The sequence below is a fragment of the Pezoporus occidentalis genome, unplaced genomic scaffold (genome assembly GCF_034315485.1).
Source record: "Pezoporus occidentalis ecotype Australia unplaced genomic scaffold, CSIRO_AGI_Poc_V1 ctg28, whole genome shotgun sequence".
NCBI lineage: Eukaryota > Metazoa > Chordata > Aves > Psittaciformes > Psittacidae > Pezoporus > Pezoporus occidentalis.
The window spans coordinates 7,145,153-7,166,317 of record NW_026914718.1 but is presented as its reverse complement, the minus strand read 5'-3'; the positions used below and the strand labels follow the sequence as shown (position 1 = coordinate 7,166,317).

Below are 21,165 nucleotides of genomic sequence, written 5' to 3'. Positions count from 1 at the left end.
TATTTCAATGCCCCTTTTTGTTTCTCTCCTCATGGCCAATCTTTCATGGTATTTTTCACTTTCCTTTTCAACCTCTGTCCTGCTGTTCCCAAGTGTCTGCTGTGCATATGTTTGGATGTGGAACTTGGGGCAGTGAAGCTTCCACCTTGCCAAGTGCCCAGAGGTGGAAGACTATGACTCCGAATACAGAACCAGCAAAAATACTTCATGGCCATAGGCCATGGATTCACATGGTTGATATTGTCAGTGGTGAGTCCAGGTAGCTGCTTATGCCCATCTTTGCCTTTGTCTTTTCTTTGTAGCCTAGTGTCAAGAGGTTTTTGGCCTCTAGGTGCAAGTACAACTGTGTTGAAGCACTGCTGACCTGAGTCACACAGCCAGTCCCTGGGCTATGTTGTGGTTCTCTCCTTAGGCACAAGAATACTCAGCATTTGGGAGGAATGTTTGGAACTGTACTGAAGCTTTTCAGTATACAGGCGGAGTGTGCTGGGACACTGAAACAGTGACAGCTCTGTGAAGCTCCTGCAGGATGGTGCACACACTCTGGTTTTCACGTTTCTCTCCATACCTAATGTGGCTGCAAGAAATCTGGAGAGGCGCTTTTTACAAGGGCATGTAAGGACAGGACAAGGGGGAATGGATCCAACCCTTGCCATGGGCAGGGACACCCTACACTAGAGCAGGTTGCCCCAAGCCCCATCCAGCGTGACCTTGAACACTGCCAGGGATGGGGCAGCCACAGCTCCTCTGGGCACCCTGTGCCAGCGCCTCAGCACCCTCACAGGGAAGAATTGCTTCCTAATTTCTAATCTAGTACCTACACAGGAGCCTCTGTTTTGAGTTTTACAGCACCATTATACCCCTTTCAGGAAAAAAAGTTTTTCACTAAAGATGATCAAGTTACACTAACTTAACATGGTGAAATAAAGACAAGGGTTGCACCCTTGTGTTTTTTTGGAAGCCAAACTCCTGGTTTTGCTGAGCAGAACCCAAACTTTCAGCCTTGAAACATAAATGTTCAGGGAAAGGAATTATCCTGACTGTAATCCATAAACCAATGAAACAACACTGACTGTGAGCCTGAATTCCAAGCAAGCTATGTTACAAGTATCACAAGTGGTTATATACCAATGTCAGCATATACCCTACACAGATTCATCAGTCCCATAAGGGCCTTTGGTAAATTAAAGTAAAATATTTTAGCTGGACTTCTTTGTGTGAAAGAACCAGTTATGAAAGAGCTCTTCCAAGGGGTGCTAGAGTTAGGGAAGAAAATGCTTTTCAGAGTGCTTTTGTAAGTAAAGAAATTGGGATTTGTGTCTGGCTTGTCATTTCATCCATTCGTTCTGGGCTTCCATATTTAGTTTTGCTGCCCCTCTTCAGATTATTCTGGGAAGAGCACAAGTATGGGTTTAGCCTCTTCTTTCTCAGCAGTGTTTGAGAGAAGCCTCTTTTGTAATTTTTTTCCCTTTTCCCATATCCCTGATGCTGACAACAGTGTCAGGCTAAATATTTACAAGGACCTTTTTCTTGGCTAGTTATCTCCTAAAACCTGAGCAGGTTTTGAGTTTAGAGTAGAGAAACCTTACAAGTTTGTTTAAATTTGCTCAAGTTTGTTGCTTTGGTGTGTTTTTCCTTCTCGACAGTTACTCAGTGTAATTGATTGTGGGGATAGCTCTCTTTCTGCTTGAGTGTTTGACTTCCTCTGCTTCTCTTCTTATGCAATTTTAGAGAAAGTGTCAAAGGCAGGAAAACACTGCAAATGGAAATTCATACAAAAGCAATGTTCACATAGCAAAGAATCCACAGGAGGTTGTATTGTTCGTTTGGTGTTGGTTGCAGTTGAGGAATACCGTGTGAAATTGAGTATTTCTGTGTACTTTCAGAGCATCAGTTATGACTAGACCTGGGTAAATTCTAAGTCAAAACAACACAATGTCCAAAATCATACTTTTCCCCCCACTTCAGTTTTCATCCAGGAATGTGAATTGTGTAGGCGATTTTTCCGACAGCAGAACTTTCATTGGCATTTTATGAGTTTTCCCAGCTTTTCTGCTTGTCAATGGCAATTTTAGAGGCAGCTTTTCAAATGAATTATCAAATATGGGGGAATGTTATCTATTTTCCCTCCTTTTTCTCTTTTTCAAATGGCTGAAGCTATCATACGTGTTCGGCTAGGTAGTCTGGTTTTACTCAGTCGCTCAGAGGATGGAGAGGCTGACTACTATGGTCTCACTGAGCCTTTTGACATCAAAAGTGTGGCAGTCATGAAGCCTGGTTTCTTCTGTGTTGGAGTCAAGGCTCTCTCTAGATTCTTTGTTGTCTAATAATAGTGGAGAGGTTATGTTGCTGTGATTTCAGTCATGTACACTGGCCATTTATTGTCAATGTGTACAAACTTCATGTTCTAGAAAACTCTTTGACACCATTTGAAATTGTCTTATTGGTCTCTAGAGACAGTTTAAATCAGCCTCATTTTCCTAAGCAGCTATGTTTAAAAGATATCATTTAGGCTAAAACTAATCATGTTTTTTTTTGCTTTATTGTTCTGGTGTCACCAACATAATAAGGACATGGAACTGTGGGATCAAGTCCAGAGGAGGCCATGAGGATGATAAGGTGGCTAGAGCACCTCCCATACCATCCAAGTGCTGTATCAGCTGAGGAAGGGGGTGGATGGACAAATAAAACAGCTTTGGACAGCTTCAGTATGTGTTTGTTCCATTTTGCATTATTGATGTTGTTGTGCAATCTTATTGACATGATGCAGAAATAGGCCTCAGGAAGGTCAAGCAAACCTAATCACCGAGATGCTGCTAGTGAAATTCCAGCTAGTCATGGTGGAGCTGAATCTGAGCATAAGGAATGAAAACAGGAAGAAAAGGGAGGGAAAAGCAGAAAGAAGATAGTATTGGTGCCAAGGCTTCAAGCTAATGCATACTTATTGTGCCTGTTTAGCAATATGTGAGGAAGGAAAAATTACGAAAACATTTATCTGCAAAAAAATCTGAAGCGGGCCTGCAGGGACGGGACAAGGGGGATGGCTTTAACCTGACAGAGGGGAGATTGAAATGAGCTCTTAGGCAGAAGTTCTTCCCTGTGAGGGTGCTGAGGCCCTGGCACAGGGTGCCCAGAGAAGCTGTGGCTGTCCCATCCCTGGCAGTGTTCAAGGCCAGGTTGGACAGGGCTTGGAGCAAGCTGCTCTGGTGGAAGGTGTCCTTGTCCATGGCAGGGGGATGGAGCTGGATGAGCTTTAAGGTCCCTTCAACACAAACCAGTCTGGGATTCTATGGTCTATTAGGCTGGTAATTAAAGTAGACAAAGAAGTGCTCTGCAGTGCAAAGCCCAAACTGCCAGGGTGTCAGTAAAGACTACTGTGTGGAGAATATTCTGAGTCATTTGCATTCCAAAAGTCCATGACTGGGACCCTATCTGAACTGTTTTATGTTACAGTTTGTGGCCTGGCAACCTCCAGCTTTCATTTTGTAATTGCTGCTTCTTACCATTTCTCTGCAAAGTCTGGTTCTCCTGATAGTGGCCAGGTTGTTAAAAATTCCTGGCATGATCAATATCTAGCTCAACACCTCATCATGTGCAGCTGGAAGTTGGCAAAGGTCTTGATTTTCCATCCTTAGCAAAAGACAAGGGAATATTTACTCCTTTCTTTGGGAATGCTTCCCTCAAAAGGAAGCTAATTAAGGGTATCAAGAATGGGCTTGCTTTGTAGGAGTATAGACCAGCCAACTTGCAGCCACCCAGAGGGAAGTGATTTTGTAGTTTAATGCAAGCTCTGTGGGTTTTAGGAGAACAACAGCTTGTTTTAATGGCATTTGTTGAAAGGGTAAATTGTATATTGATAAAAGGCATATTCAATATGTGAGCTAACAAATGCACGTGCTAGTATTACCAGAGGAGTGTGGTGAGCTCCTGAACTCTCAGGTTGATTTCTTCAGGCTACAAAAAGTGAAGATCAGGGCTATAATATGGCGGGAAGGAAGATTTTGGTACTGACTTTGCTCATTTTTCTGCTTTATAGGCCAGTGAATCAGCTGTGTAAATAATATCAATCAATTAGTTCTGTAATATTCCTGGCAAATATGTTGTCTCAAATGGAAATCAGAGGCAGAAAAGTCAGGATCCACATCTTAAACATATTTAAAAGCCTCAGTGCCTGGATATCCAAAACCTAACAGTAAAGGGTATAAGCCTTTAAATATAAAGGAAGTGGTTGAAGATTTTAACCAGAAATCTGAGTATTTGCCATTTATACCTGTTCAGAATAAAACAAAATCTGGAATGTTTTATCAATGAGTTACCTCTGATGACAGCACAAATTAAAGTTAGCAGCTTTGTCAAATGTATCATTCATAAGAATATGCTTTATAAATCCAGATTATGTATAGCACAAAATCTTTGGTTTATGTTAGCTGGCCTGTCTCTAGTAGGCTCAGCAATGATGACTTAAAAAGCATGCAGCTGCCTTAGGGATCTAGGGAAGCTTAGAGGTCCATTAGAGTAAGCATAAGTTTGTCAAACCCAAACTCAGCAAAGAGCATTAAGGTCATATGGGAATATTGCCTTTGATCTGTGCCTGTCTCTTGCCATAACTGATGGGTTGTGAGATATAGTCTTCATCTGGTTTTGGGAAGTGCGGGTGGCTGAAGGTGGTCTGAAAGCAAGCAGCCTGTGATCCACTTCTGCCTTTGCTTACTGGGCATTTCTGAAGACTAGGCAGGGACATATTCCTGCTTGAACTTCACACTGCATGAAGACTCTGAATGCATTCCTAACGGCCCTGTGGATTTCTAAAAGCTGCTCTGGAACATAACTGATTTTAGGAACTGGAAAGAATGAGATAATTGCAGACTTTCTGCCCGTGGATATTTTAATGGTAACAGATGGGTGAGAACTAGTGTTACAATGAAGTATTTTGGAATTCTGTGTTGAACTTCTCCCTGATCTCTGCAGTGAGCATTAAGTAAAGAGTAAGCGTGGAGCTCTGACATTCAGATCTGCACAAAGCAATCTGCTGGCATCATTTGGAAGAATGACCTTGTTCAAGGACCCAGAAATGTGATAATTGTGGTTTCAAAGAAAATGATTCCATCTGTATAAAACAAAGGGAAATGCGTCATTGAGTGCATCAACACTTAACAGATAGTATGCGCTAGTTGCCTCAAATGCAGACGTAGATGGTTCATTTTCAGGTACCTATTTTTAAAGATCCGAATTAAAAATCATTAGATTTTTGCCTGACATGTTGTAACTGAGGTCATGTTTTATAAAAGGCACCAGTGGTTTGGAAAGCCTTAATTCCAGAAGACCTCATTTGCTATCTTTGGATCTCATTTTCAACAAATTCAGTGATCCTACAGTTTCCCAAAAAAGCTAATTCACACTAACATCCCAAAAAGAAGTAGTCTGCCAAAAGGAAAGCTTACTTTGGGAAACACCAGTTAGAAGATGGCTAGTTGTGAAGACAGAATACAGCAGCCTTTCTTTCTCTCCCACATCTGAAATTTACTCTTGTTCAGCTGTCAATTTATTCAGTGGAGTCATCTCACTTCATCTTATCTATCTGAAACCACAGTGACTGCCTGAGCTCATCTTTGAGCTCATTTCTATCACTAGTAGGTCTATGAAGGTGCATCAAAAAGCCAGTGCACCCTTTCCTGAGGAAATACATGACAAACAGCTTTTGATGGTGGTTCATCCCGGCTCCCTTGACTTCCATAAGCATCTGTGTGCCTGATTTCTGTAAAAGGTTAGTGCTAGGTGAGGTGGTTGACTTGAATGAAGAAAGACCCATGATTAAGGCTTTTAATGACCTCATCACCAAAGACTCTGACATCAGATTTTTACCCACATTACAGCTTTTTACTGCTTATATTTTCTGACTCAGTCCCCAAAGCTCAGCTTCTGAGAATGGGAAAGAATTCATGACTGTGAAGTGAAAATATGAACTAACATGATCTCACTTATAGTTGGCTAATGAGGTCAAAAGCTTATTTGACTTAAGGTGAGTTGAAACGGCTGTTCATCATCCTACCAAGGCCACTAAACTTATCATTGTTGCATTTTCATGCTTCTAAATGATACAAAATTAATTGATTACTTCAATTCTATATATTTTTTATTATTATTCAAAGGAAAAAGGATATTTCAGGAAACATGAGGAAGGCAAAATAATTACTTGGGAAATTGCTTGTAATTTCGTCTGATGAAAAATGCCAGTGTAGCAATGCTTTGTGTTTCAGTGATTGCTCCTTGCAAACACATGTTTTTTCTTCCTCTGGATGTTGTCACTGGCATTTTTCTAGACAGAAGCAGGGACAGAAGATAACTATCCAGCCTAATACATATCCATGGGGTCACAGGCTGCCAGTGACTCTGTTTTCAGCTGTGTTTTGAGGATTACTCAAATTTAATCTTCCAGTAATCCAGGATTACTGGAGCTGGCTTTCTAGGTTGTCTTTTCCTCCGTGGTTTGCACATGCTATATATACAGAGCCTCAGACTAAGATGTGGCAGACTGTGGAATGAATCATACCTGCTGACAGGTAAAGACATGGTGAGCTCCTGGATTACTAGCAATAATGATGGTGGTTTTCCAGAGAAGGGCAATATACCCTAGATCAGAAGGCAGGAGGTTGTCTTTCAGCTCAGTTTGTCTTTCCAGCCAGTAGGAACATCTCTTGGAATTATTCTGTGTGTAAACTGAAGCTGGCATTTATGCAGTCAGGTCTATTTCTGATTGTTGTTTCTGGTTGATTTGATTTATTTATTTTGATTCTTTTAAAGCTGTTTCAGCTGGCTGGAATGTTCAAGAATGTTATCACAAATGAGCTGTCTTTGAAAACATTCTCTTGCATTTTCTTTACATAAGGGCAACTTGACTTACCGAGAGCCACATAAACATAGAGTGGTAGCAGAAGGTACCTCTTACTCATGCACACAGGGCCAGAGAGACAGATTTGCTGAAGCTGAAGGTGTTCCTCACTGGTGTCTAATAGTAGTGATGTTCTTTTTGTTTGCAGAAAACTCATGAAGGACCTTATTGTAGCTGGGATGAATCTCATTGTGTGCCAGTTTTCACTCATGAATCTCTGCGATGAACAGGACTGTGAATAGTGTCCCATACTGAAATTATTGCTGTCAGTATTTTGGGGAGAATTTTGTGTATCTAAGCATTAGTGAAGGCAAGATTATTAGAAATGGTTTCTTATGTGAATGTAGCAGCTTGCATTCTTATCCAATATGCAACTACAACAGCTTTTACAATTATCCCCGCTGAAAGCTGGTGACATTTGAGACTGAAGTACTGAACAGCACAAAGTTACTTCACAAGAACAGGGGAGACAATGGGAGCAAGCCTGATTTCTTACAGACTGTATTACAGGATCCTTTATAGGGAACCTCAAAATGTTTGCTCATGGATTGCAGTGTCAGAATTGCACTGACTGCAATGGGGTATGGTCTGCCTAAGGAAAAGTTGACTCCAAAGCTTTGGAAAGTTGAAGAATAACGTGAACAGATTCTCTCCTGGGACAGCAAACCAGCGGTCAGGATACGACTCCTGATGTTTTGCTGCTGCATACACCTGTTTTTGTCAGGCATTGATAACCTTTGGTTCTCTGTACAGCACTTTCTTTTACCGTATGTTCTTACATTGGTACAGCCTGGTACATCAGTAAGACTCTCGCAAAAGAGTTGAGAAGGGACATTCTCATGTATAGCCGTAGCTGTGGAATGATTTAGTGTTATGAAAAGGTTTTCTCTATTTATGAGTATGAACTACATATGTCGGTGAAATGAAATACGAATGACACATCTTTTCTGGGGTTACAGGAAGCCACTTGTTTTAGCTAGCTGTGTCACTACTAGCAATGGTGGGAGATGTTCTAATGCTGCTCAGATCTCTTAAAGTTCTTTCAGAACATGTTCATGTTTTGCAGAAAGATGAATCAAAAACCTTTTTTTGGTGTGGTGTGGACCACATCTACCTTTTGCTCCTCCTCCTCAGCCAGAAGGAAGCTTTGAATAATGTCTTCCAACTTATATCTATAGCAAACTTTTGAATTCACAATAATAATATATAATAACTCATAATAATAATAATAATATAATAATAATCTGCTCATGAGGATTTTCTGATCTAGGATGCAAGTCCTTTCTCTCACTGAGCTATTCTTTAGAGCCTGACTTACCAAAGATGATTCCCTCAGTCTATCACCTGAGCTCTGGGATGTCCAATTTCAGAATGTGTTAGAAGGGACCAGACGGCAGTCACTTCATCCCAGGGCTCACCTCTCTGATAAGAGCTTTGGCTTTTTGGGCAGTGAAACTTGTATCAGATATAATGGAGGCTTGTGAATGGCTTTTGAGCTCAAAGAATCAGTGACAGTTGATGAAAGAACATTGCCTCAAGAGAGTCCTTGACCAGCTCTAGCAGTGCTGTGTTCAACAGCTTGCCCTCTTTTCCCAGCTATAATAAAAATCTTTCTGCTTTCTACGAACCTCACCTGGCAGGTAGTAGGTTATTGTGGTTGAAACAACATATTAATCAGGTTCAGCAGTCAATATCCAGCCGCTGAGGTGTTAATATCAAGGGTCAAACAGGGATAAATATTCCATCCTGGATCATTTGAGGTGATATTTTTAATGTGCTTTCAAAGTAGCTTTTTTCTTCAGATGGCCCAATCCTAGAATGCTAGCATGATTTGGGTTGGAAGGGATCTTAAAGCTCATCCAGCTCCAACTCCGTGCCATGGGCAGGGACACGTTCCACTAGAGCAGGTTGACTCCAAGCCCCGTCCAACCTGACCTCAAACACTGCCAGGGATGGGGCAGCCACAGCTTCTCTGGGCACCCTGTGCCAGCACCTCAGAACCGTCACAGGGAAGAACTTCTTCCCAATGTCTAATCCAAATCTCCCCTCTGTCAGTTTAAAGCCAAAGATTGAGTTGTGTGGTTGAAAACGTGTGGTGATTCACAGTCATAAAGCTTTGAAAAGAAGCACAGAAACCAGCCACGCAGCTTTGCACACTTCACACTGGTTGAAGGAACTTGCCTCAAGTATTCAGATGTGTGCTTTGCATGATAATAGGAGCTGACTGGTATCCAGACCATGGTGGTGTTAATCTCTGCAGTGATATCAACAGCATAAAAACAAGCCCTCTGGCTAAGAAGATAAATATTTGTACACAGATATTGTTTTATTTATAACAGAGAGGACAATGCTTGGAGCAGTTACTCAGAAATTGTACATTCCAAGAAAACAGCCTCACTTTTCCCTGTACTCAGTTTGGATCTAGAGTGGCTTTGAGTCTTTGAGCTGTGTATCTCTCATGGACTGAGGACAGTGGCCCAGTTTCTAGTCATTTGCTTTCTATCTTCCTGAATCTTATGATAGCAAGTACTTTAGGGAAACATTAAAAAAAGCAGGAGTGGGGCTGTGGGAAAACTTTGGATAACCTCTCACCTTCACTGAGGACCCAAATCTCCCCCTTTACACAGATGCATTGCTCTGCTGAATTCAGTGGGATAAATTGCAGATACTCCCAGGGATAGGGAGTATAAAACCCATAAATCCACCAGGTTTTATGGTGAGTGCATGCAGATCTTTTCCTTGGAAGGGCAGTGTGGGAGGCTGTACTTTGGAATGGGCCCCTTTCCAGGATGTTACACCTACTTGAGCTCCCTGTTGGGTCAGTGAAAGCTAAAATGCATAGCATTGCTCAGGACTGGGATTTTCCTTTAGGTAGTTAGGGGATTTTTCTGAGGGCTAAAATATGAAATAACTGAGTTGAACAAAGGCTCTCAGACCTTTTCCATTATATTTGGCACATGTTCACAGAGAATTTGCAGACTGGAGGAATAGCTTCCCTTGGAAATCTCATTAAGAAAAGCATTAGCTGTGTCTTAATATAATTAAACAGCTAGATTTAGAGCTAACATTGTGTGACTAACCCATTCTTTGTAGCTGCTATACTGATGACCGTAATCTGAGAAACTTTTGCTGACCTATAGCCTGGCTCACTCGTGGCATGTGCCATGGTCTTAAAGCAGCTTAATATTAGAAGTGGTTAACTCTCTCAGCTTAGGTTAACCTCCCAGAAGAGGTTAACTCTCTTCCAGCTCCCTTCTGGCTTGGAATCTCCTTATACACAGGCAGCGGATGCTTCTCCTACAACTGGCTCCATGGGCTTCAGTGGAACAAGGTCTGGTAGATCTGTGTGGATTTTTAGTTCTGAATTTGGAAGGAAAAGGAGATAAAAAAGTGGAATGAAAATGTAGGTTTTGATCAGTCTATAATGAACTTTTTAAATCAGGACAGAAAAAAACATGATTTGGTTGAAAAAAGCATTTTGTTCATACAAAACAGTCCCAATAAAAGCAAAGTAAATGATGAACTGGGTTTCTTCAGTTGATGATTATATCAGTATCAGTAGATTTCTTTTAGCAACTTGACAGACTCAGCATTTTCCTGTGAAGTGCTACATGGGACTCCACTGCAGTGACTGGTCTATAGGGTAAAGATAGGAAGTCAGCATCTTGCCATGTGCTTCCATGGCTTTAACACAAGCTCCTAAAAATAAAACAAGTTAGAAGTTTCTGGTAACGGTTTTATTTCAGTCAGAACAGTTTGGTGAATTTGATTGAATTCCAGAATTGCTTCATCCACCCTGAAACAGAGTTTTTCAGCTAATAAATCTGCCTGGATGCCCTTCAGTGGGACAGCCTGGCCTTAACTTTGTGATTGCATTTAGGACTACTTAAAAAAAAACAGGGGTACATGGAATGCATTAAAGACAAACTATCACCAGGCTCTTATTTAGTAAAGGTAACTGGCAGCAGCTGCTGTGACTCAATGAATCAGAAATAGTTGTAGATAATGGATGGTAAGACAAAGACAGTGCAATTTTTTTTTCACATGGAAGCGGCTGATCGTGTGACAAGGTTTTATTATAACAACTGCACTTCTGTTTTTTCAAATGATTGATGCACGCAGTACTCTGCATAATCTTTGATGATGAATGTTGGTGCCATGAAGCAACCATTACTCACTGTGCTATTATTGAACATGAATTTTGAATGACTTGTGGCACAGAGCTGCCAGGTACTTAAATCAATGAAATAAGAGTCAGGAAGAGGCAACGACAATGTTCCTCCTGCAGTATTGACTCCTGTGGTTTATGCACAAATGATGTTTCTGGTAACTAGTTAAGGGGTCACACCTATGAACTCCTCATACATGGGATGAAGGAAGATGGAGGCATATGAACCAGTGTTTGGGTATGAAAGTTGTTTTGGTTTTGTCTCTTCCTTCCCTCCTCCATTGGTACGAAAAGCTAGGAATGGCTAGGAGGGATCAATGGTATAGCTCTAGGGAGTTCATCTGCTGCTTGTGCTGCCTGAGGATGGAATCAAGCTGAAAGGTGAGGGAGCACCTTTCCTAGCTCTGCTTGTCAAACAACATGTTGCTGCTCACACCTGATGGTGCAGTTACACAGAAGAGGGGTATGGATGTACCAAATCATGTTCCTTCTTCCGTGGGGCTAAGGTTGCTCCATGGATTACCCAAGCTGGGTTCCCGGATTGGAGGGAAACGTACTGGCATAGTTGAATGCTCTTCACCTGGCTTTCAAAGATGAAAACAGCTGCATTCACTACAGTCGTTCATCACTGACCTTCCCATTGCCATTCCCACATCAGGCATGAAGTTTGGGGTCTTGGCTGCTGACAAGTGAATGAATTAATCGTCCAAGAGATGGAGGGTCCACTTCATGCTAAAGCTTCTTTGTAAAGCTAAATATGTAGCTCTGTATCAGCAGTACCACTGTCAATAGAAGTGGAGTTTATGTGACCTGGCCAGAGGACCAATCAATATTTCATATGATCTTTGTTCTCCACAGCCTCACTGTTTATATGGGGAAAGGAGGAAGAAGGTTACCCACCTGGAAAGAACTGTTGGTGCATTTCACCAGGCAGACTGGCTGCTCCTCAGCTCTGCTGTGAAATAGAGCCCCATGGAGACTTCATTTCTCTAGAAGGGGCATTGCAGTAGCAAGGGAATAGAGATGCTTGATTTTAAGAACTTCTTGCATATGTCTATTCAAGGAGGTTGGGCTCTCACTATGGTGCATAAAGTGAGAGCAGACCTCTATATTGGGCTCTAGCTCTGAATTACCTTGTGGAAAAGGTATTTTTCTCCCTGGAATATAGAATAAGCTGAGGAAGAGTTGTCCTCTAAGTAGAAGACAGATTTTATATGACATGACTATACTTGTCTACGTTTTTTCATCTTGAACAGGACAAAGTAACAACTTGTGATTTCTGCTGCACTGCTAAATGTATATTTTAATGTTTAACTGCTGCTTAACAAGGATGAAGATATTCACAAAAAACTTTTAACATGTCAAATCTTTATCCCATTGTCCTTTTAAAGGAATGATAATATCCATCTTCTGATTGTAAGCATGGATATTCTTGGATTGTTTAAAATATTTAGATTTTACTTCTTACTTTTGCATTCTCACCTCCTCTTTCTTCCTTTTTCTGTTTTTCTAATTTGCCACAGACAGTTGAGTGAAGGAGAGGAGGAGATGAAAGAAAATTGCATGAATATATTAATTGTATGTGACACAAGAGACATCTTTGTTTTCAGAGTCTGTTCCCCCCATCCCTGATAATAACCTCATAAAAAACTTCTGTGAATTCTGTTTAGTATAGATGGGGCAGCCTAAGGATGACCGCTTGATCTAAGGAAAATCACAGCATTTCCTGACCTTGTATTGCATTTCTGCAACAGTATTTCTAAATATACCGTACTAGGATTTTATGTATGTGTACACCTATCCTCATAAATGGGTATTTGCCAACTGATACTACTTAAGAAGTTACTTCATTTCTTATGGTTGGAATGAAAATTCCTTCTCTTAGCTTCTCTGTTAAATGCCAAATGATTTCTATTTTAACTTATGTCAGTATGAGTAGGGGACAGTCATAACTCACAGACTTATTTTACCCTAAATATAATGTCATGCTTGCCTCGTATCATTGTGACTGATCTTTGAAAAGGGATTTTTATTGATTTCTTGAATGCGGCTTAAAGAATCTCATGGACTTCCAAAAGTTTTCACCTGGCAGTCATAGAATCATAGAATCATAGAATGCCAGGTTGGAAAAGACCTCAAGGACCATCTGGTCCTACCTTTCTTGGCAGAAGCATGACCTAGACTAGATGCTCCAGCACCCTGTCCAGCCGTATTTTAAGCATGTCCAATGTTGGGGAATCCACCACTTCCCTGGGGAGATTATTCCAATGGCTGATTGTTCTCATTTTGAAAGATTTTTCTTTAGTGTCCAAATGGAATCTCCCTGGGAATAACCTGTGCCCATTACCCACTGTCTTTTCTATGTGACTCCTTGTAGAAAGGGAGTCTCCATCTTCTTTATAGCCATTTTAAATACTGCAACACAATGATAAGGTCTCCCCTGAGCCTTCTTTTCTCTAGGCTGAACAAAACCAATCATGTATGCTAGGTCTCATGGTAGATCCAATTTTGAACTGACACTCACTCTTAAACCTATTTCTCTTTGTACTAATCAGTTTTTTGTTTTTCTTTTCTCTAGGTTGCGGTCTTTGGTAAAGCAGCTAGAGAGAGGGGAAGCTTCAGTTGTAGACCTAAAGAAGAACTTGGAATATGCTGCAACTGTTCTTGAGTCAGTATATATTGATGAAACTAGGTGAGTTAGCTACAGACATCAGCACTCTTCTTATATCTATATCTACCAATGACACAAAATTGTAATTTATGCATTAGCTGGAAAAGTTGGTTTAGCCAAGATTTATTACTCACAAGCATGATGTTTTTAATCATTAAAATATTGTATTCTGTGTAAAACAGATCTATAATCTTTGGTCTAAAAGCTTCTTTAAGTTTCCTGTGGCAGGGGAAGAGATCAAAAACAATCATACATTTAATATATATTCTCTTGGAGAAATGTTTTCATAATAATTTTGTCCCACTTTTCCAGAAAGTTTCTAAATTTCTACTTCTCTATTCCTTTTGAGTAGTGTTAAATCACAGAATCATAGAATAGTTTGGGTTGGAAAGGACCTTAAGATTATTAAGTTCCAAATCTTTTAACTTGTGTCAAATCTTTGAAATTAAAAAAAGGTCATGATAGAGGTAGACTGATAAGATGTTGCAGAAGAGTTCCCCTGTCTGTTACATGCTAAATGTACTTGTAGAGTCACCTGAGATGATCAGAATGAGAGAGGACTGTGTGATACTAATTGGGAAGATAGACATGACTGTAAATGAGCTCTGAAGGGCAGAGAGGTCAGGAATATTGACAAGCTGAAGATGAGAAGTCAGTGGATGATGATGTAGTTGTGCTTCAGAGGCTGATACTTCTTGTTTGTTGGCCCAATAGTGAGTTTCATAGTCTGACATTTAACTATACAAGAGAATAAACAATCTGTTGAAGACTTGTTGTACGATTTGTGTTCCATTAGGGCTGATGAACCAAAGACTTTTAACAACTGCTTTAATTAAAATATATATGAGTTTCTTCTTATTAATAATGTTGCAGTGTTCTCCAGTGGAGTCTGTTTACCCATTTTTTCCTTCCCTTTCTAGGCGTTTACTGGACACAGAAGATGAACTCAGTGACATCCAGTCCGACTCCGTACCCTCGGAGGTCCGGGACTGGTTGGCTTCTACCTTCACGCGGCAAATGGGGATGATGCTCAAAAGGACAGAGGAAAAACCCCGTTTCAGGAGTATTGTCCATGCAGTACAAGCTGGGATATTTGTGGAAAGGTGAAGGAGCATGTAATTACATTGTTCTAGTAGCTTTTTAGTATTGCTGGAATGAACTGTAGCCCATGACTGATGTGAAAACTCTGGAGCTCAGGGAGGATTTCAGAAAACCCACTGAGTTCTCTCATTCTTTGTTGTGTTTTGCATCAGAGGAGGGGGTAAAAAAAAATCTAATTTGGGGAATGGGTGAATTTAATTCTCCAAAGAGGGATGACTTTTTTCAGGTCTGAGTGCAGAGCATGAGAAAAAAGGTGTGTGTGGGGGAAGTGAAGGAAGACTTCACACACAATCATTTCTGATGGGAGAACTTTTCATTATCTTCTTTCAGTTCTGCATTTCTTAAACGCAAGAAAGGGTGGTCTGTGTGAAGGCATTTTAGCTATTCACCATGCCTGTTAAAAACAGCATGGCCTGAAAACAAGTATAAAAGCTAGTACATGCTTAGTACTTTGTTTAGTATGGTTGCAGATGTTTATTATTGTCTTATTCTTTCTCTCTTTTTCTCCCTCTCATACACACACATGGTGAACACCCAAAAGATTTTATACCAATCTTAAACTCAGATAACAGTAACAGCTGTACTGAACTGGAGTTGATTCATTGCAGACAACAAATGGTTTCTGAAGTATATTCAGAATTAGCTCACATGTGGATCAGCAAGGACCAAGGGAACTGAAAGAGCAGTATAGTCGTCTGCAGCAAATGGGGAACATCTTGTTTATTTGAGTGTAGCCTTTCCCTCTGATGAAGATCTGATTTTAGCAGACTCTCTGTGATGTCCTGTGAGGTAACCAAGCTATGAGATACCAGGGAGTGTAGAGTCTTAGGATAGGCTATACAGAAAGAATGGCATAGAGAATATATAAGTAAGTTAGGAACTATATAGTAGCAAGTTAGGAACAAGGAGGAATAAATCCACCCCCCAAATTGCAGTTAGGGTTTCCTGGGCTAAATAGGTCTCCTGTAATGGTGTGTTGCTTTATTGGGTTTGGTTGGTTGATTGGCTTGTTTTGTTTAATTCTATTTATGTGTTACCTTATCTGTCTTATCTTGGTAGAATGTACAGACGGACTTCAAATATGGTTGGTTTGAGCTACCCACCAGCTGTAATTGGAGTGCTAAAGGTAATCCAAGTAAAAAGGTGTTGGGGGTGATGGTTCTGTATAAAGCATCAAGGTAACACTGTGATATTTGACTTGATAAGGGGGTCTTACTACTTGCTGTTTCTTTCTCTTTGACATTTAGTTTAGTTCACATACGTTAATCATTTAGTGGCCTAGTGGAATATCCTTTCAATAAAGGAAAAAATAGAGTTCAAGGCTGTGGCCGTTATCAGGTTGTGAAGGTTACAGCTCTGTTCTAGATTACAGTGATTAAACTGAGGTCATCGTGATGTGCTGGAATCAATCACAACCTCCCACAGGTAAGAAGGAAAACATGGTGGAGAGAGGTGGAAAAGGAAAAGTTGTTGTGAAAGAAGGGAATTTCTTGTATTGCTCAGTTTTAGGTCTTCAAGGTGACAATCAGTTTAGGAATAATGACCCTTTTATGACTTTCAGGGAAAAACTGATTAGTCAGAAATAGTCTGAAAGAAGAATAAAAGAAGAAAGATTTAATCCATGGGACAATTGCAAGGTTCTTGCTTTAGGCAGGAATTATCAAATTGCAAACACCAGTTAGCAACCAGCTTCCTACACGGTAGCTTTGCAGACTACATGTTGTATGTGGTTCAGGCATGCCATGCAATGGTAGAAAAAGGTGATACAGTGGAGCAATCACCCTGTCTGTCATTTGCCTAATGGCCATGCATACCATTCATACAGACATGTTTGAATGAGTATGTTGATTTACCCAGTAAGTTGTGGTGATCTGCTGTTCAGCACTGTAGTGCTACAGACAGAACTTCACGTTAACTAGCTGCTGAAGTGGTTACTTTAGAAGTGGATTTTTCAGCTTTTCTGATGCCCATGTGGTGGTCACTGTGATATTTTCTGGGCTAGCTAATATACAGGTAATGAACTCAGAACCTGTAATCACTTGCAGTGTCTGTTTATCTGTGGCTACAGCAATGTCACGCCTTCCAGTTTTTCTCCTCCATCACAAGACATCTATGAACTTCTGCATCTCTTTAGATCTGCCCCCAGTATCGGGGTCAATTCTGTGTTAAAATCTTTTTTAAGGTCATAAAATCCACAAATTTTCAAAGCATAATTGGTGTTGTGCAGGCCTCTAGCCATCTGTGACACTGTCATGCTTCTGTTAAGAGGATTTTCCCCCCTAGTTACTCAGGGTAAAATGCTGCTGTCATTATTGTCAATAGCAAAACTTCTGTTTACTTGACAAGAGCAAGGATTTCTCCCTCAGTAAAATAGATCTATTGTGAAACTTCGCATCTATGTGGTTACATTATTTTGTGCAAAAGAACAATTCTGATATATTGTTCTTCAGTTTCATTATTTGGTAAATTCTATATGCCACAAGAGCGCATTAGCTACAGGAAAAGTACATCAAGTAAAAAAAAACCCTTTTTTTCCCACCAAACACTACTGCCTTACAATGAATTAAATTTCAACATAGTTGAGATGTTATTTTCAATGCCATATGACTAAAAAGTAAATTATTATATACATGCAAGTGTTAAATTAATTTTACTGATTAAGTGATTACAATACAAAACCACTCAAAACACAGGAAAATACAATTGACTGAGTGGATGCTTTGGGCACTATTTTTCTTGACCATTTTCTAAGTTTGTTCAAGGGCTTTAAAACATCTTTTCTCGGTGGAGCTTTTTCTTTTGGTTGTTTTTCCTCTCCAACACCCACTGAAAGTGTTGAAAAGCTGCAATTTATGATTGCTCTTCTGTAACTTGGGCCACAAATCATCTCTGGAAAAGCTTGACCCTGCCTTCAGTGTGTGGCTCCACACAGCTTGCTCTGCAAGCTAGTGATTTACTAGGACAGATGAAAGCAGAGCTACACCTTCAGCATCCTTGATATTGCCTCACTAATTAGCTTCTCTGTGGGCTATACTTCTACAAGAGGAAAACTCAATTGTATGTAATCAATATTATGCAAGTAGCAAGGTTATCAGAATCAGCCCATCATGGAGAGAGCTGGTACCAGGATACATTGGCCTAATTCAGAACATAAGAAGGCCTGTAGCTATGCTGATGTGTGGGTGATGAACCACAAGGTGGTTAAATGTCACTGTCCTTTGCATTTGACTTGAAGTCAGGTCCTAACTTGGAACATGATCATGACAACAAACAACAAAGGTGGGTTGGGCTTTAAGAGCTCAGTAGATGATTGTAATTTAGCATTTTTAGAATTGCTTAAAAAAGATGGCAGATTTTTAGATGGATTCTGATCCTTAACAGTATTCAACATTATGTCTAGCCAAACCCTATTTCTTGCACTGGGAGCAGCTGTAGTTTTCCTTTCTTGGTGGAAGTGCCACAAGGAAATGGGAGGTAACCTGCAACAGAGTTTGGAAGTGGAAGAAAACTTCCATGTATAGATGTCAGTCTTTAATATGTGGCTTAAGGAGTGTCATTTGGATAAATCCCTGTAGGAAGCACATCAAAGCTCTCAGCAGCAAGAGAGTTTGAGATCTGGTCCTGTGCCAGATGCAGCTGTGTGGTTGGTCTGTATGTCATTCTTGTAGCTATAACTTCTTCTGCACCTTTCCTCTTTGTTGTTAGGAGAGAAGGGTTCATAGGGTTTCAGGCACATCCAATTCTGAGATCAAGGAGCTTTATCTTGCTAGATAATGAGTGCTGTCAGCTCCCACAGCCTTCCCTTAGAGCTGAGATTTGGACTCAACCTTCTACAAGAAGGTTTATACCTTATACTTCATTTTTATGAGCTGGGAAGAGAGCTTTCCCTCCTCAGTCTCTTGACTGACCACCCTGCAACATTCAAATATCATTTACAGCTGACTGGAACTTTCCCAACTAGAATTACATGTTTACTCTCCTGTTATTAAGGTTGGGGTTTATATCACTGTTAGCAATTCATGTAACCTTTCTGTAATTTCCTCCTGCTCTGTAGTTTTCTGAAAGGCCAAATGGAATCACTTGTCTTAAAAAAAAAAAATAAAAAAAAATGGAAAATTAGGATCATGCTGTCCTTGGCCAGTTTAAGCTGCAATAATCACAATTCAGGATTAATATTAGAATCAGAAGGATCTAAGTTGCTCTTTGGGTGCAGCAAGGTAGTTCTTCTAGTTAGTTATTCTTTTGGTTGATTAAACAGTAAGTGCTTACAAATACAGGTGTCTGTATTTTTTTTAACTGCAAAAAAAAATCACCTTCTTCTGTTTCAAACAGGAGTAAAGCATGGAGTGCTTTGCTCACAATACAAAGTAGGGAGAGCAAAATCCAGAGGCTTTAATATAATTAAAAAGCATATCTTTATTATTGCTGTTTCCTTCAAAGATAGTATTCCTTTTCACAGACAGAGCATGTGGGTAGGGGTTGTAAAATCAGTCATATAGGGCCATCCCACTATTTCAGATATGAAAGATACTGAATCTTTTGGTATTTAGCCTTTCCTGATTAAATTCTGGACTGGAGAATTGCCATGTTTAGAATAAACAAACAGCATACATGTTCTTAATGAAAGCTTCTTTAACATGGGTCATACAATGCCAACAAATAAATTAGACTCTAAACTGGTTCTTTAATTCTCCATTTGTAAATGTAAGGTGATAGAAATTGAACTGTCATTGTAAAAGGGATGACCATATTAACTGTCTTTTCTTCCCCCCCTTGCAGAATGTAGACAAGTGGTCCTTTGATGTATTTGCACTAAATGATGCCAGTGGGGATCATGCACTGAAATTCATTTTCTATGAACTTCTCACGCGCTATGATCTGATCAACCGCTTCAAGGTCAGTAGTTAGAAGGCGGGTCTCTTCTTCCATCTCAGATTCTGTTCAGCTTCCCTCTACTCCTGCTTGAAGAAGTTAAATGTTCAGACCTGCATCCTCCCCTTATAATATGGAAGTACAAGCATTCAGGGTATTTGCTGTCTGGGGAGATGAAACTGGAGAACCCATGCTGCCAACTGACACCACCTGCATATCCTCTCTAGAAATGCCCTGAATTGCCTTTTCTCAAGTATGTGCAGTTCTACTTTTGGAGTCACAAAAGTATGGCAAGCACATAGGATGGTTCTTCGTAGGTCTCTTCTCCCAAGCAACAAGTGGTAGGACAAGAGGAAATGGCCTTAAGCTGCACCAGGGGTGGTTTAGATTGGAGATTAGGAACAATGTCTTCCCAAAAGGGTGCTTAGGCATTGGAACAGGCTGCCCAGGCAGTGGTGGAATCACCATCCCTGGAAGTGTTCAAGACCATGTAGGTGAGGCCCTTAGTGCCATGGTTTAGTGATGGACTTGTCGATGCTGGAGGAACGGTTGAATTGATGATGTTAAAGGTCTTTTTCAACCTTATTGATTCTGTAATTCTGTGATTTCACCATGAAAAGCTAGAGTTCTGATAAATGATAGTCCTTTCAGTAGAGTATCTCAGACTACCTGTATGATGTGCTTCATTAGAAAATCTTGAATGTACGTTGTAAAGCAGAGATATATTCCAGTGGGTTTGGGGAGAACAGACAGATGCTTGTGGCCTAATTAGAAATATTTCTCCAGGGGCACTCAATCAATCAAGTGCTGTTACTTTTTATGCTGTGTGTGTTTTCCAGACGGCATTACTTGTGTGTGCTTATATGTGGGATGAGTCATCCATAATGTAATTAGGGAAATGAAAGCTTGTTTGAGGAAGTAACCTGGATTCACCCTCTCTTGAGTGCCTGTTACAGATATTTTAGCATGTTATTTATTTGTGAAGTACAAACTGCCTTTGGGACCTCTTATCGAAATGCTGCCCTCTGAATTCTAGCCATTAAAGGTGATTCTTTTGTTTTTAATTCATTTGGGTTTAATTGCTTTACTCAGATCCCCATTTCTGCCCTGGTGTCCTTTGTGGAAGCTTTGGAGGTTGGCTACAGCAAACATAAAAATCCTTACCACAACCTGATGCACGCTGCAGATGTGACACAGACGGTCCATTACCTCCTTTTCAAGACAGGCGTAGCAGTAAGTACAAGAGTTGGCACCCTGAATATATAATGAGATTACAACAGTTTTTACTTAGTAAGGAGATTATGATTATCCCCATTAAAACCATTTGCACCGTAGACAAACTTTGTTTGATATGGCTGTACTAATGAAAGTAGAGATTTAGGCTTATTTAGAAATAGAAGGAAGGTGAAGATGTTAGTAATTCTTTTAACAGTGATCTAAATAAACAGTGATCTGATAAACCCA

General features: G+C 40.3%; 1 protein-coding gene across 7 annotated transcripts in view; it reads left to right on the top strand.

Moving 5' to 3' along the window:
- PDE1C (phosphodiesterase 1C) overlaps nt 1-21,165 on the top strand; it is a 278,378-nt gene that overhangs the window by 196,456 nt on the left and 60,757 nt on the right. For all 7 annotated transcript variants that reach the window (XM_062625494.1, XM_062625496.1, XM_062625499.1 and 4 more), the window contains 5 exons: nt 13,636-13,749; nt 14,649-14,831; nt 15,889-15,955; nt 19,609-19,725; nt 20,794-20,934. In XM_062625494.1, the coding sequence (XP_062481478.1) occupies nt 13,636-13,749; nt 14,649-14,831; nt 15,889-15,955; nt 19,609-19,725; nt 20,794-20,934 (622 nt within the window). The remainder of the gene's footprint in view (nt 1-13,635; nt 13,750-14,648; nt 14,832-15,888; nt 15,956-19,608; nt 19,726-20,793; nt 20,935-21,165) is intronic.